The following is a 15,000-nucleotide window of genomic DNA, read 5'->3' on the forward strand; positions in this document are numbered from 1 at the left end:
TATGTATATATATATATATATATATATATATATATATATATATATATATATATATATATATATATATATGCTACACCTAAACACACACAAACACATAAATATATACATAGATGAATATAGACAGATAGATATGTATGTATGTATGCATGTATGTTTGTATATATACACACTCACGCGCGTATGTGTACAGCAGGGCTACTCACCCATTATGAGCAAAGCCCTTAATTTTACTTAATTTTACTTTTCTCCGCCTGGATTCTGACCGCCGGCCGCCTATTGTTTAACCGTGATGTACAGTATATGCAATATCATTCACCATTTATGATTCATGCTATATATTATGATTCATGCTATGTTTGTGCTATATTTTATGATTCATGCGACGTTTCAGCGGCCCTGCACGATGACCCGGGCGCCGCACAGCAATTCCCCGGAGCGCGCGACGTCACCGCCCGAGGGGACGTGTCAAAGATCGCAGTGTCAAGAAGATCAAGTTCATGAGCGTGGCATTTTCTGCTTTTATCGTCAGTTAGAGGTATAGATCTTTGTTTCTTTGCATTGCAATATTTTTGGGATGTTTATGGTGGGCTTTGAGTGGTCGTTAGACTTTATGACATCCTTTTACTTCGGAAATATTTCTGAAAACAGTTTTCGATTGGGAATTTAGGAGCGAGAAGCTTATCTATTGGTTATCAATTTAGGCAACTGAATTGATAGTTATTTGGGAGGTTATTATTTGACGCTTGTAGTTTAAGTCGCAGTTCGAAACAGGAGTAACTCATCAGGTTATTCAAACTAAATGTATTTTGTCTAACATAGGATTTAAAGTGCACAGTGAATGGCCGAGTCAGATATATCCTTTCTTAACAAAGAAGAAATTAAGTTCATCCCATATATGAATTTCTGTGGATTTTCCTTCAAATGTTTAGGTGGCAGTGAATTACACTGTAATAAACCCTTCATCTTATTGTTCATAAATGAGATTGATATGAATTTAACCAATGTTATATTTAGTATATGTAAAATTGCCTACTTTGTGATATGTTTCTTTGCAAATAAAGGCTAACTTCAGTCTTGGATGAAATACAGTATACAAACCAATTTGTGATGAATTAAGTCTTATTTGATAACTGAAATAAGAAAGCATTGATCTTACCATTTTATATGTTTTTTTTTTTTATAGACAAATTAGAAACAAAAGGAAAAACAAAAGAAATTTTGATCGTATCTCTTGATTACATATTTAATAAAGATGTTAAATATGTATTATATACAGTACATAGTTGGAATGTAGAAATTATACTGATGTTTTAATACATTTCAGATGGGCCGTAAAGATGTTCATACGCACAGTCTTCCTGTGGACAAATACAGGAAGCAAATTGGTAAATATTGTAATTGTTATTGATTTCATCAGTATCTTACTGTCACTGCCTTTATTTTCTCTCTAAGGCAGTTATTAATTGATATTTCTTATTAACAATATTATTACATTCTCTCTCTCTCATATGTCAAAAAATAAAGAGTAAAAATAAAATGATAATTATGAATTATTAAATAAAAATCATACCTGTTTATTCATTCCCTCAGGAACTCAGTACAAGAAAAAAACCAATGTTGATGCCAAGGTGCTGAAGAAGAATACAGAAATGAAAAGCAACTCTCCAAAGCTTTATCAAGTATAGAACTGTTTTTCATTATTAATTTTCTGATTTTCATATTTGTGCCATTATTAAGTAGTCACAACTACATTTTCTTGGTATTATATGCAAATGTTTCAGTTTAACCCAGTGGTTCTTAATGCGGGGGGTGTGCCCCCCTAGGGGGGCTTAAGTATTTTCCAAAGGGAGTGCAAGCTCTTGGAAGAAAGGCAGTAATTTCTCTAATTATCTTTGTTATTCTCTTAACAAGAGCATGGTCACATAATGGAAAAATTAATTATAATGCCACTCATTCATACTCATTAAAGAGACTAAGAAAACATACTTATAATTTTCTTTAAAATCTGGGCTGGAATTTTATTAACAGATGCAAGGGAAGTGTGGAGGGAAGGACAAATTCCAAAAGGGGGCCTTGGTAATAAAAAAGGTTAAGAACCACTGGTTTAACCAAATGAAATGCATGTTCTACTTTAAGCAGCTGTAAGAAGTTGCTGAAATCATGGATTTGATGACATAGGTTTTCCTCAGAAATTTGAAGCTTGTTCAGAATATAAGTATATGAATAAATAGACTTCTCTTTTCAGGATATTAAAATTGTTCTGAGTGGCTTTGCTGGAATGGTCCTTCTGAGCTACTTGCTGCTGTACCTGTGGCTTGTTAAGAAAGTGGAGTAAGCACTGCCATATGAATTGTTATACAATGCATTATGCACATAGAGCAATTGTTAACTTTTATAATAGGCAAGATTTTCAATGCTCAATATAATGCATACTTGTGGATTTGATGTATAGCAATATTCACTGTATTTATTACTAAGTAGAACAGTTTTACCAAAGTGTAAAATACCTTTGAACTATGCAGGATAGAGAATTGGGTGCAAATAGATTTGATAGTATTTGGGACATTTATAACGTACGGGAGTAAATTTTACATATTCTTAATCCACAGCATAGCAATAATAACCTTTGGAAACTAATACATTCAATATTTTACACACTACTGATAGTTCAAATGATGATATTAGTGGTTCTGTTTGGGTACTTTTTTGATATAGGAATTATCTGGTGCTTGTTTAATACTAGTCTTTATGGGCATATTATGAAGTTTTTATGTGTTGACATTCTCTTGGTATAATTAAATAATGAGCAGATGAATGTCTGCAAATGAAGATAGATATCTTAATAATTTATTTAAAAAAATACATAATGACAAACATAATTTTTATGATAAAACAGAACCTTTCAAATGGCTTTCTACTTTTTAGTCAGTCTAATACCAAAGCTTTTTTATTTATTCTGATGTTTGTCTTGGGTAACTGTATTTCAAAGGCAGCGGAAATTTTTGCAGATAGGTTTGCTGTAATGTTTTATTTTTCATTATTTATGAAAAAAATGATATTCTAATTCAAGGATAATAAGATGTGAGATATCTGGTTCTTATTAACATTAAACTATATCCCTATCTTAATTTTGAAATTTATTGTACTGAAGATAAATGTCTTTGTTTAAACTAATGTTGTGACTTGTTGATTAAGTAAAGGGAAATTTTATTTTGTTACATTTTATCTGTAAAGTATGTTTTGGTAAAAATAGCATTTTTGGTATAAATATATTTAGTTTATAAGTAATGGTAAAGTATTAAAGACAAAGCAGTAAATTACCATTGTTATATTCTAGTGCTATTCATTTGTTATTCCAATGTGGAATTTGAATAGTAGTGAGACTTTGGGAACAAATATTTTTGTGATAAAAGAATTATGCACAAATGTAATATGTAAGGTACATTTTCTACGGGAAAGATTTACCACTGAAGTTTTTTTTTATATTATGCAATAAATAATAAATTATAGAGACATAGTTTTCTTACCTTAGATAAGCATATTTATTTATTTTTATTCCTTATAGCATGTAAGTGAAGTGGTCAGTATCATTAGTTCTTGTATGTGGAAAAGAAATTTCTGGATAGTCATTTATGAGTGTGTGTTCATGTATAATGGTGCATTTTATCTTGTTTATATTACCTGAATATTAACCACATGCCGCTGGAGAAAATTAATAAAAAATGGGGAAAACGCTGTGCTCATTTTCTCCATATTTGTGAAATGTCTCTGCACATAGTTTGGTAAAAGAAATCTCTTTATTTTGCCCAAATCTGTTCTTTGGTATCTTTGATATCATTCAACTGACCTCTTTTACAAAAAACTTTATCTGATGTGTAGTGTTCATGGAAATCGCCCCTAAACTGCGCCCAACTACTGAATTAAAATTAATCACAGAAAAACAGAATTTTAGGACGGAGGAAGGGAGGGAGGGATTCAAATGACTTCCTGGGAGCTACACTTAGGGGACAGACATCAAAACTACTGACTAGATTAGTTCTACTTGACTGTTTTTTTCATATGATACAATATAGTAAATTATTTAAAAAAAGACGACTGTGCCTTGGGTCTGGCCATTACCTGAAAGTATTCCAGATAGGCCTATATTGCTGCAGCTTCATTCTATTGAGATGATGATAATTTAAAAATACAAAGGTAAAAACTGGTATTATATTCAGTTTTAAAAGGGAGGAGTAAATTTAATGTACAAAAAATCCTGAACATAAAGTCATTTAAATACAGGATGATTGACAAAGAAAATTATTCTCAATCTTTCATCTGCTATTTATCCCCCTCAGCTCAATATGTATTGACATTTACCCTTTTATTTGTATAAAGAAAATGCATATCTGTCCTAAAGTCACAGAAAAAAGGAAACCTTTAATATTATAGTTTTATCCTTAATAAAAGATATCTTGATAGTATTTTAAAAGTAAATGTTGCTAAATAAAGTCAAATTAAAACCACAAAACTAATTTTTCTGAGCTACAGTATATCTTTCTGCACATTATCTTTGTAAAAACAGCCATTGCTCTAGTTATCTTACTTATATGCTTATTCAAGTTTATTTCTTTCTTCCATGATCAGTTTTTACACATTTTATTCTTAGTATACATATTCCTATCTATTGAAAAATTTCTGCCATGTCAATATCAGATCATAAGCAGTGTATTCAAAATATAGCGATGGTGTGAGGCTTGGGGACAAAGCCCCCAGGTAATGAAATGCTATATGACATCATATGGCACTATGGTAAAATATAGTAGTGAAAAGGGTTAGGAATGAGGCAATGATTAGGGTAAAGTTACAATGTGAATAGTACTAGAGGGTAGTATGGTAGTGAAAAGGGTAGAGACGGGGAGCTGATGGGGTATAGAAGAGGTTGTTAGACGGGGAAGGACTTAAGGGAGTAGGGAGCATTATGTTAAAGTATTATTGTGAAAACGCCAAAAAATTGTGGACAAAACAAGGGGATGAAGAAAAGAAAAAGGAAAGAAGAAGAAAAGAATGCAAAATTAATTGCAGCAAGGGCTGAGGCCCAAGGTAGGGGTGATGCCCTACATTGGGCCTCAGTCCCCCTCTTAAGCCCTCCCACAACAACAATGAGCAAGGGATGGGAGGGGCTAGTATCAATGACCTGGCCTTTTATGTTGGTGAACTACAAATAAATTATTGGTATGTTAAACTACATCGAAGGAAATTTGTGTTTAGTTTTTAGAAAATAATTATTCATACATAAATATTTTTGTATTTATAGAGTAATGTTTATTTTCACTGAATATTGAAGTACTGCACGGGATGTGACCCACTATATATATTACTGAGGTAAAAAGAAGGGTATGAATGTTTCATACTGGTAATATTCTCCAGTTTCTGGAAATATTGCACTTAATTTTTACTTTTAAGATTTCTCTTTTATATATAAGTACCAAATTTTTACATAGTAAAACACAAAAATAATAACTACCACCGAATGGGTAATGAGTATATACATATCTCCAACTTACCAGTGAGCAATCAAACATTAGGAATGTCCCAAAGCTGAGCCTCATATTGATTAGATTCATAATTTCTACCATGCCATTCTCCATGAGTTATTTTTCAGTTACCAATGCCTCTTGTTTAGCAGCGAGAAAGCGTCAACAGGCCTGAGAGTAAAAGATCTGTTTCTCTATAAGGTTGGGACAACAACACATGACACAAAGCACATAACATCATCTCCTCTGTAAATCTGTGCTTGCACTAAGTCTGAATAAAATGTAAAAACATAAGAGTATGAAATCTGCAATTTTAGATACACTTGAACTTTATCTGTAACCTGATTCAAAAATAATTTCCATATTTAACCTAATTGTTATTGGTGGTATGGCATGCATGTCATGTTCACTATAATTCTAATTTATTATGTTTACACAGATGGCTCTAAAAATATTTAAGTCACACCAGTGAGTCAACTGTTGGACCTATCTCACCTGTTTACTGTTTTCCTTAATTTTTTAAATGATTTTCATTTTTATTGTTAATGGTATTTTAACATTATAATAATCATAATGTCAATAATAATAATAATAACAACAGTATCAATATTAATGGCATTAGAAAAAGAGTCTCCAATATTCAAGGAGTATAGAAATCAGGTTAGATCACTTGTCCCTACTAACTGACTCCTTGGTGGCTGAGCACTTGTGAAGCAATGTGTGCAATAAAATTCATGGAAAAAAATGCAGTGGAAGGTACATGAAACCAAGACCTGTGAGTTAAGTGCATAAGAAAGGAACTTAGAAATGAAGTCGAAAACAGAACTGAATGGGAAAGAATTTACTGATTTATCATTATTGTTTTTAATTGCACACATATTGATTAACAATATAATTAACTTTTATTTTGGTCAAAGTAATCAGTATGTCTTTTCTACTTTTGATCTATATTTCATCCTTAAGTTAAGTGGATGCCCTTTATATATTGTTCTATGTAAGTCATCTTTAAGGTGTAATATAAAAAAGGATAATAAAATATACCAAAGAAAGAAAAAGGAAATGGTGAAAGTTATTTTATGACCTACTTCCCATTTGTTAGCAATACTTGTTTTCTTAACGCAAATCCGATAGGCATGGCATATACGTACATGTCATGCCCACTATGAGTTTACTTTATTAATTGTTTTTACACATAGATGTACTAAGTCACCAATGAGCCAACTATGAGTACTGCCTTTCTCGCCTGTTTACCCTTTTCCTTGATTTTCACAAGGTCTACTAATTGACTCCTTTGTGGCTAAGCACTAGCAGAGCCATCTATGTGCAGAGATATTTCACCAAAAAATAAAAAAATGAGCACAGCATATAATTTATCTGTAAAAAAATAAGAATAACTGAGAAAGAACTAAATAATCCAATTACATCTAACAGATAAGATTAAAGAAGCATAAACAAAAAATAATTAATTGCAGATTTACTTCATGAACAATTGTATGTTTACTTGTAAATATAAAATGAAAGAGTAAATCTATAGGAAAAGTGTATATATATATATATATATATATATATATATATATATATATATATATATATATATATATTTGTAAGTGTAAAAGGGGACTTTTGCTGCTTGGAAACTAGAGAGAGAGAGGGAAAAATATATTTGAAAAATACTATAAGAAATATGGATTACAAAATTAAACAAATAATTTCTATACCCGAAAGCTAAATAAATTTTCATATATAAATATATATTTGTACGCCATTCAAGAATGATATGCATGGTTGAAAGAAAATATCCAAATATTATTTTTCTATATAATGCTTTATTACAAAAACATTTTTAAATATTTACATGGAGCCACAAAGGAAACCAAGGATTGTGCACAGCATTCTGAGATACAGTACCTATTTCGCTTATACTGCGTTACAACCCTATTCACTGAAAACCTTCTTGATCTTGGTATATTATACAAGCTAGTGATCAAGTGCCACACCCTGCTCACTTGTCTGACACCAGGAACCTTGATACGGAATCAGCGTAGGATCGCTTCAATCTCTCATCCAGCTGGTCCTGCGCGAGCCACTGGTGCTCTATTACATCCTGTCCGGGCTGTACGTTTCCACTTGCCTCCCTAACCATTCCCTTGTAGAAGAAAACCTGGGGGAAAATACTCCAAGTTAGAAGAGAAGGGATTAAGAATTTTTTTGAAAGCTATGTTTGTTTTTGAATTTGAAGAAGAAAATGAACAGGATACATGAAGAGTGACTTTTTGTGAGGATGATGTCATTATCTGAAGATTCTATATAACCATATATCTTTCAATATATTGTTGCCTTCAATACAGCATAGCTTAATGAGTGAATATGATTAAGAATTACTTACAATTCATAGAAAATGTCATAGCACTGATGAATAGAAATGGCTATATGCCTCAACAGGATTTCGAACTATGTATACACACACACACACACACACATATACATATATATATATATATATATATATATATATATATATATATATTTGTATATAAAGAGTGTTGGAAGTATGTTTAACAAAATTTAAATTTAACATGCAGATATATTTTCCCCCCATTCTCTAAGCAATACCCTTAACAGCTGGTTTACAGTCACTTCATGACGTTAAGAGAATGTGATGGTTTCTGCTGACTTCTTTGAGCTGTATATTCTTTGTTGCTTGTTTGGGAAGTGCTTGCATATATGTTTAGTACAGGATGAAGTGTTTGCAAGTGGGGATAGAGAGTTGAGGATGTTTGTGAATGACCTTAGTGATGTCTGTGAGAAGTGTCTAGGTGTTCTTGTATGAGGAAGAATTTTGTTTCTGCTGTGAGATACTTGGCAAGGTAGTGTTTGTTACTGTTATGTAGAATTATCCTGCCTTGTATTTGGGAGGGAGTCTAGGATGGTATCCAAAGTTTAGCAGATATATACTGTAATGATTGATGGGATCTTGTATTTAATGTGTTAGGTATGTAACCCTCTTGCCTGGTTGAAAGTAGAATGTATGGTGTGGTGACCTAAAGGATGTAGCATTCAATAACAGAGATGTTATCTGTTTCCATGTATCAAGAAGTTTACCCCTTGGATCCGGGTAATGTGACCGTCACGTCATGATAAAATCCTGGTCGAGGGGCAGGTGATGTGAACATGTTGTCACAGGAAAATCTGCCAGTAGGCTGGGTGACAAGAACCTGCCATCGTGAGCAATGTGGCTGAAGGCCAGGGTGATGGAAAAGACTTGCCACAAGTGCATAAACCTCCTTTGGTGCTTTTGCATTACTCCCACTGATGTATGAGTGTGGAATGTAATGTCTGTGAGTGGTAACTGGAAGAACACCGCCTCCATGGAGGATGTCATTTCCATGCTCAGTATTGTATTCCTGACGCCATGAGTGGCGATACAGGTTGTTTTACAGAAAATTGAATATTACGTAAAAATAGAAGAAAAAAATGACAAAAATAACATAGTGTTACATAGTTTTATTTTTCTTGCCCTGTGCTGAGATTACTTAGAGAGATGATATGGAGTCTGTACAACAAAAAAAACTATTACCATCTGGATAATACAAATCAAATGGCAAACATGGACATTAGAAAATGGCTAAAAAGCTAAAAATGCTTCAGTGTAAAAAAAGTAAATAACTTTGCTAATAGGAGGCATAGAATCTTGTCACTGTGTGCACATGTTCTTGTGCACCTGGCTGCTTGCATAAGCCTAATGACTGGATTTTGGGCAATTTGACTGCTATGATACAAACGGAATCCAATGGGTTAAAAATCATGTTCTCTATGTATTTCTTCATACATTAAATTTTGGAGAGAGACATAATGACAACATGACCCAACAAATCAGAATGTTTTGCACCCTCACCTTTGCACCAATGAATCCCTCCTTTCGAGCCTGCTTGGGAAATTTGTATTTATAATATCCACAGGGAGCATTACCGAGGAATTTCACTTTCAAGGATGTTCCACAAGTTTCTCTGACCACACGTTCACAAGTCTGCAAAAGGAGAGAATTGGGACTATGTGTTAACAGAAGCTAAACTTTTCTTAATTCTGTGACCACCTTCCTTCATGTATACTTCCCTTGCTTACACAAGATAATGCTCTGGGTTTTACTCTTATATGGACCTTCTCACTGAAAATTAATGACCAATTACAAAACTTAAGCAAGAACTCCAAGTGCAACATGTGTTGTGGCCAACATTTTATTGGGCCCCATGTTTGACTGACCAGCTTCCAGTTGGTCTCCCATGAGAGCAGGATACTATATGTATTAGTCATATCTGACACTGAGATTACTATCTGTCCCACTGAAAGCTAGTTGAAACTTGTAAGATAAATTTGTAATGTTAGGCAATATAAGGTTAAGAATCCACCAATGAAGTTAAGATCAATATACTATCCTAAGGAAAACGTCCATTTTATGAATAAATAACTTCTGTTATAGGCTTCTAAAAATGATAAATAAATAAATCTATACACTGCACACTTTTTCCCCATAGAGTCATCCTGAACATTTATACACTTACTGTATCCTATAACGAAGTTTTCAGATTCCCTTGCTATGCACTTTTGCCACCAGCTCATCCTATGTCATGACACTAAGAAGGTCTACTAGTTGTTAAGGTCATGCCCTCAAGAACCACAATAAGTGCTGACACATAGTGTACTTCTGAAGTCATTACAAAATGCCATTTTCAATTGCAGGGGCATAATGTGTTGTGGTGTGATGCTGGGAAAAATAATTTGGCAGTTTTGGGTAGGAAATTTCAGAATATATAACCTAAGAAATACACTTGTCTCGTTCATATTTTCACCATACTGAAGGACCTTTTGGGAGGCAAATGATTTTGGGTCGAGAAAGAGCTCCTGGGAGTAGTCAACCATTTTCATGAATGATTTAATGGATAGTTTGATGATTTAATCCAAAAACTTGTACAAGTGCCTAAATGTACAGGTTGACTATGTGGAAAATAGTTTAAAACATTCAGATGTAAAATGATCAATTCCAAATCTATAACTACTACTATCTTATCCTAAAGTGGATACCATTCAAAATATCCCTAATAATTTATTACCTTGAATTTCATAACATTTCATAAGGTTAATATCTGACAGTATCAATGTCCTCCATTTCATGAAAATCTCTAAAATCTGAAATATCTGGTGATCACCACAATAAGCCACAACTAAAAAGCTTGATGACACACTGCAAAACATTCTATCTAGACTATTGACTGTAGCTTAACTTCTGATGATGACAGAAATCAATTAAAGGAATTGTGCCAGAAACTCTTATATTTCAACTGCTAACAATATTTCATGTACATTCACCACCTTCAGGACAGTTCATTATTCCAATATGATACACATCAGCTGATTTTGAAGACTTTATTTGAAAGCTGTGATTGGCATCCCTTTCAGGTAATATAACCAAAATACTGATATTTTTTCCAGTTTTATATATTTATTTACTAATTTTCTTTTTGTCATACTAAAAGGGATAAATATGTTTTCTATACATTGAGATAAAAAAGTTTGGAGATTATGAAAAAAAAAAAAAAAAAAAAATAAAATCAAATCAAATTATGATCTCTGGAAGTTATGATCCTTAAGATAGACACCACCACCATTTGCAGTTTATTTTGGATCTCCTTTACACTTTCAAAATAGCCTTGTGAAAGTCTGGAAGAATCCACAGCATGGTGCTGGGTCTATGGCTACAAGAAAGTGACTAAAAAGTTGTCTTCACAGACGATGAACTTACAATTTCCAAGGTCAGTGACAAGACCAAGAGCATACATTCATGTCCTTGAAGGACAGACTATCAATACCAAGTTCCTATGCAAAATTCGGTGGCATCTATGGGAAGACATTCAATGTAAACACCCTGAACTATAGTGCAAAAGCAGTTAAGTATGCCCAATTTATAATCTTTTTATGAAGAGTCACTGTCACTAGATTTCACAGAAAATAGTCACTACAAACAGATAAAACCTAGCCATAACACACAACCTAAACTGGGGTCCTCACTTTCAATATATTTAGAATTGATTCAGGTATATCACTAACCATCTTACCTGTCTTAAGGTTTCTCCTGGTACCCAAGGAGCTTGAGGTAAGACCCACTGGTGATCGCTGCCCAGCTTCTGCTTGACTACTAAAATCAGCGATCTTTCAAGGGCTCTGTTTAAACTGCTCAGATCATTTTTCTTATCAGCCTCTGAAACAATAACATAATAGCCTTGAAGTAATAACTCTTGGTGTGCTTCTTACAAGGATGATGTAAAGTTCCAATTTTCCTAGCGGCATTGAGTTAAATTACAAAAATCTTTTAAAAAATCAAGAAAAAGAGTAAAGAGGGGAGATCAAGTAGGACTAGTGATTGATTCCTTGGTGACTGAGCTTTTGTTAGCAAAATGAATAAACTAAAATGACAGTGGACATGATATGCATGTACATGGCATCCTGGCATTAATGGGTAAAGTAAAAGGAGAAGAAATCTCGTAATGGCCAATAATCATTTCCCATATATACCCAGCAGGATTTAGCTTTGACTTCCTTATTTGGCTAAAAAATTGCCAGAATATATCTAACAGATTGTTTGCCTTTGATGGAGGCACCCCCCCCCCCCCACACACACACGCAGAGCATCACTGGATTTAACCAAGCAGATTATATATTAATACCTAAAAGCTTAGTTTTATGTGCTATTTCTAACCATTACATAATCTTTTTTTTCCTGGCTGTTTAAAGTCTTATTCTGAACATTTATTGGAATAACAAAGAGACAACAATATCTGTGACATCCTTCCTAAAGCCCTGCCACAAATATTTTGCTTCAATTTTAAAAACACTATCCAAGGAAAAATAAAACTACTTCATACCATCATTCAGATAACCCACATATATTCATGTTACTTCATTTCAAATACATAAATGCTGAAGAGTGGAAAAGACTCACCTGTTGTAATTGGAGCTGGTGTGAAGGCTTTGAGCTCTTCGGTACAAGTGTCCTCAAATTCTACAGCTGTTTGTTTGGAGGCTTCTTCTATGTCTACTTCTTCTGTATCTCCTGATTTCAAGAATTCTACTCGCATCAAATCCTGTTCGTGTCTTAGTTCGTGGTTGCTCTTCAGGGAGAGTTCCTTCTCTACTGTGGCTAGCATCTAGAATATTGCCCAGAGGTTAGTCTATAGGTTAAGTTAGCTATTGTTTAACTAGACTGAATTGACTCTGTTACAAAAGCCAAATTTTAGTCTTGACAGAGACAATACTTCATAAATAAGTCATAACAATAATGGTATAAATAACATTAAAAACAAAGTCTTTAAAACATCTACGAATTATCCTCTTCCTTCAGATGTAAGTCACATAATTTTGACTGGCTCTTCGGCTCACTCAGAACCTATTCTATAAAAGGACACATTACTGAGTCTAGAGAATCACAGTATCCATTTTCAAATCTCCTCTTATCTTGTGTTAACACTTGGTTGCTAAAATTACACTTACCTCTGAATATTGTGCTTCAAGGGGAGTCATTGGGGGGCAAACCACTGGTGGTCGTGTGATACATGCTGCTCCAACAATCTGCCATCTACCTGTAGCCTCTACTGCTGTGCTCTGTCTTCCTGTAAGATGCAAGAAACATATAAGTGCCTAATTCATATCTCAAGTAACAATTCTTTCCTTAGTCCCAGGAAATGAGATATGAAATAGAGGGAATACTGAATAAAAAGACCCAGTAAAATGTATTATAGATATCTTGTACTTGCCAGATTAGGGGGGAGCCATGAGGGAACTATTCAAAGCTGTCAAAAGTAAGGAAAAAAAGCTGGTTACCTTTTGTCATTCACACTTAACCCCTACAGACCTTCATGTCATGAAAAGATTTGGCTTGAGGGGCGGGTGACATGAACAAGATGTTATGGGAAAATCTGGCTGTGGGTCGGGGTTATGCAAGCTTGCCATTGAAAGCATTTCAGCTGAAGGATGGGGTGACAGGAAAGACTCACCATGAGTGCAGAAACCTCTTGGAGAGTGATTAGACTCATTTGGCATTATTTCCATTGATAAAAGAGTGTGGAATCCCGTTCATGGCTGCTGAGACTGGTGGCACAGGTTGAATTACAGAAAACTGAATATTATGAGGGGGAGGGGAGAAGACACTAATAACAAAATATTACTTATTGTTAATACTTTTTCACTGAGTGATTGGGAGTCTGTGCAAGGAAAACAATCTATTTCCATCTGGATAAATGGCAAAAAAGCTAAAAACAATTATGAAGAAAAAGAGAACATAACACTGCACATGGCCTACAAGCCACGCACACATTAGTGGCCAATCAAGTAAGCCTAATGCCTGTACTTTGGGCCATGTGATGGCAGTGAAGCATCTGGCTCCAATGGGTTAATGAAATGGCTGTGGATGCCGTGACTATATGCCATGTCCACTGTAATCTTAGTTTATTAATTGTTTACACAGAGATGGCTCTACAAGTCAATTATAAGTCCTCCTTATCTCACCTGTTTACCCATTTCCTTGATTTTCAGCAAGATTCTTGATTATAGTATAATGCTTATTGTTATTAGTACTTTAATAACACTATATTATTCATAATACTACTAATAAAGGTACTAATATTAACAACTTCAGAAAAAACAATACTTTCCAATAAATCCAAGGAATAGGAAAATTAGGCAATGGGGAAATCAGGAAATCAGAGTTACTAGGATTGACTAACAGACTCCTCAGTGGCTGAGCACTTGTGAAGCTGTCTGTGTGCAACAAAACTCACAAAAACTACAGTGGCTAGTATATTGTCCTGCCGCTAATAGGTGAAAGGACATGCTTTTTGGATGAGAATGCAGAGGACAGGGGGGAATATTGTACCAATATTCCTACAGAGTGCAGGAATATGATGATGGTTTCAAGTCTCACCATATAAATTTTGATGTGTAGTAGAGAAATTTTTGCACAATATGAAATTAAGGAAAAAGTAAAATATATCATATTGATATGTATATATATGTGTGTATATATATATATATATATATATATAAATATATATATATATATATATATATATATATATATATATATATGTACACACACACACACACACACACACACACACACACACACACACACACACACACACACACACACACACACACACACACACAACCACACACACAACCACACACACACACACACACACACACACACACACACACACACACACACACACACACACACACACACACACACACACACACACATATATATATACATATATATATATATCTATATATCTATATCTATCTACCTATATATATATATATATATATATATATATATATATATATATATATGTATAAAAGGTATGAATGAGAATGAATATCTTCACAATACAAGAGATGTATTTGACCGGTTTCGACTTTGTCTTCGTCA

At 33.7% G+C, this 15,000-nt stretch overlaps 2 protein-coding genes across 2 annotated transcripts in view; one reads left to right on the top strand and one right to left on the bottom strand.

The window, feature by feature from the left end:
* Positions 1-396: 396 nt before the first annotated feature.
* LOC125026358 (triple QxxK/R motif-containing protein-like) lies at positions 397-3,509 on the top strand. The gene is made up of 4 exons (XM_047614757.1): positions 397-535; positions 1,325-1,385; positions 1,591-1,679; positions 2,246-3,509. Exons 1-4 carry the CDS (start codon positions 404-406, stop codon positions 2,333-2,335), a joined length of 372 nt encoding a protein of 123 aa, XP_047470713.1. The 5' UTR covers positions 397-403; the 3' UTR covers positions 2,336-3,509.
* Positions 3,510-7,322: 3,813 nt separating this feature from the next.
* LOC125026417 (39S ribosomal protein L46, mitochondrial-like) overlaps positions 7,323-15,000 on the bottom strand; it is an 8,868-nt gene continuing 1,190 nt past the window's right edge. Inside the window, exons 2-6 of the mRNA XM_047614858.1 lie at positions 13,059-13,177; positions 12,511-12,715; positions 11,627-11,769; positions 9,412-9,543; positions 7,323-7,677 (exon numbers count right to left, since the gene is read on the bottom strand). Of these exons, the coding sequence (XP_047470814.1) occupies positions 7,519-7,677; positions 9,412-9,543; positions 11,627-11,769; positions 12,511-12,715; positions 13,059-13,177 (758 nt within the window). The 3' untranslated portion in view covers positions 7,323-7,518. The remainder of the gene's footprint in view (positions 7,678-9,411; positions 9,544-11,626; positions 11,770-12,510; positions 12,716-13,058; positions 13,178-15,000) is intronic.

Source organism: Penaeus chinensis, chromosome 6, assembly GCF_019202785.1.
Source record: "Penaeus chinensis breed Huanghai No. 1 chromosome 6, ASM1920278v2, whole genome shotgun sequence".
NCBI classification, from domain to species: Eukaryota; Metazoa; Arthropoda; class Malacostraca; order Decapoda; family Penaeidae; genus Penaeus; species Penaeus chinensis.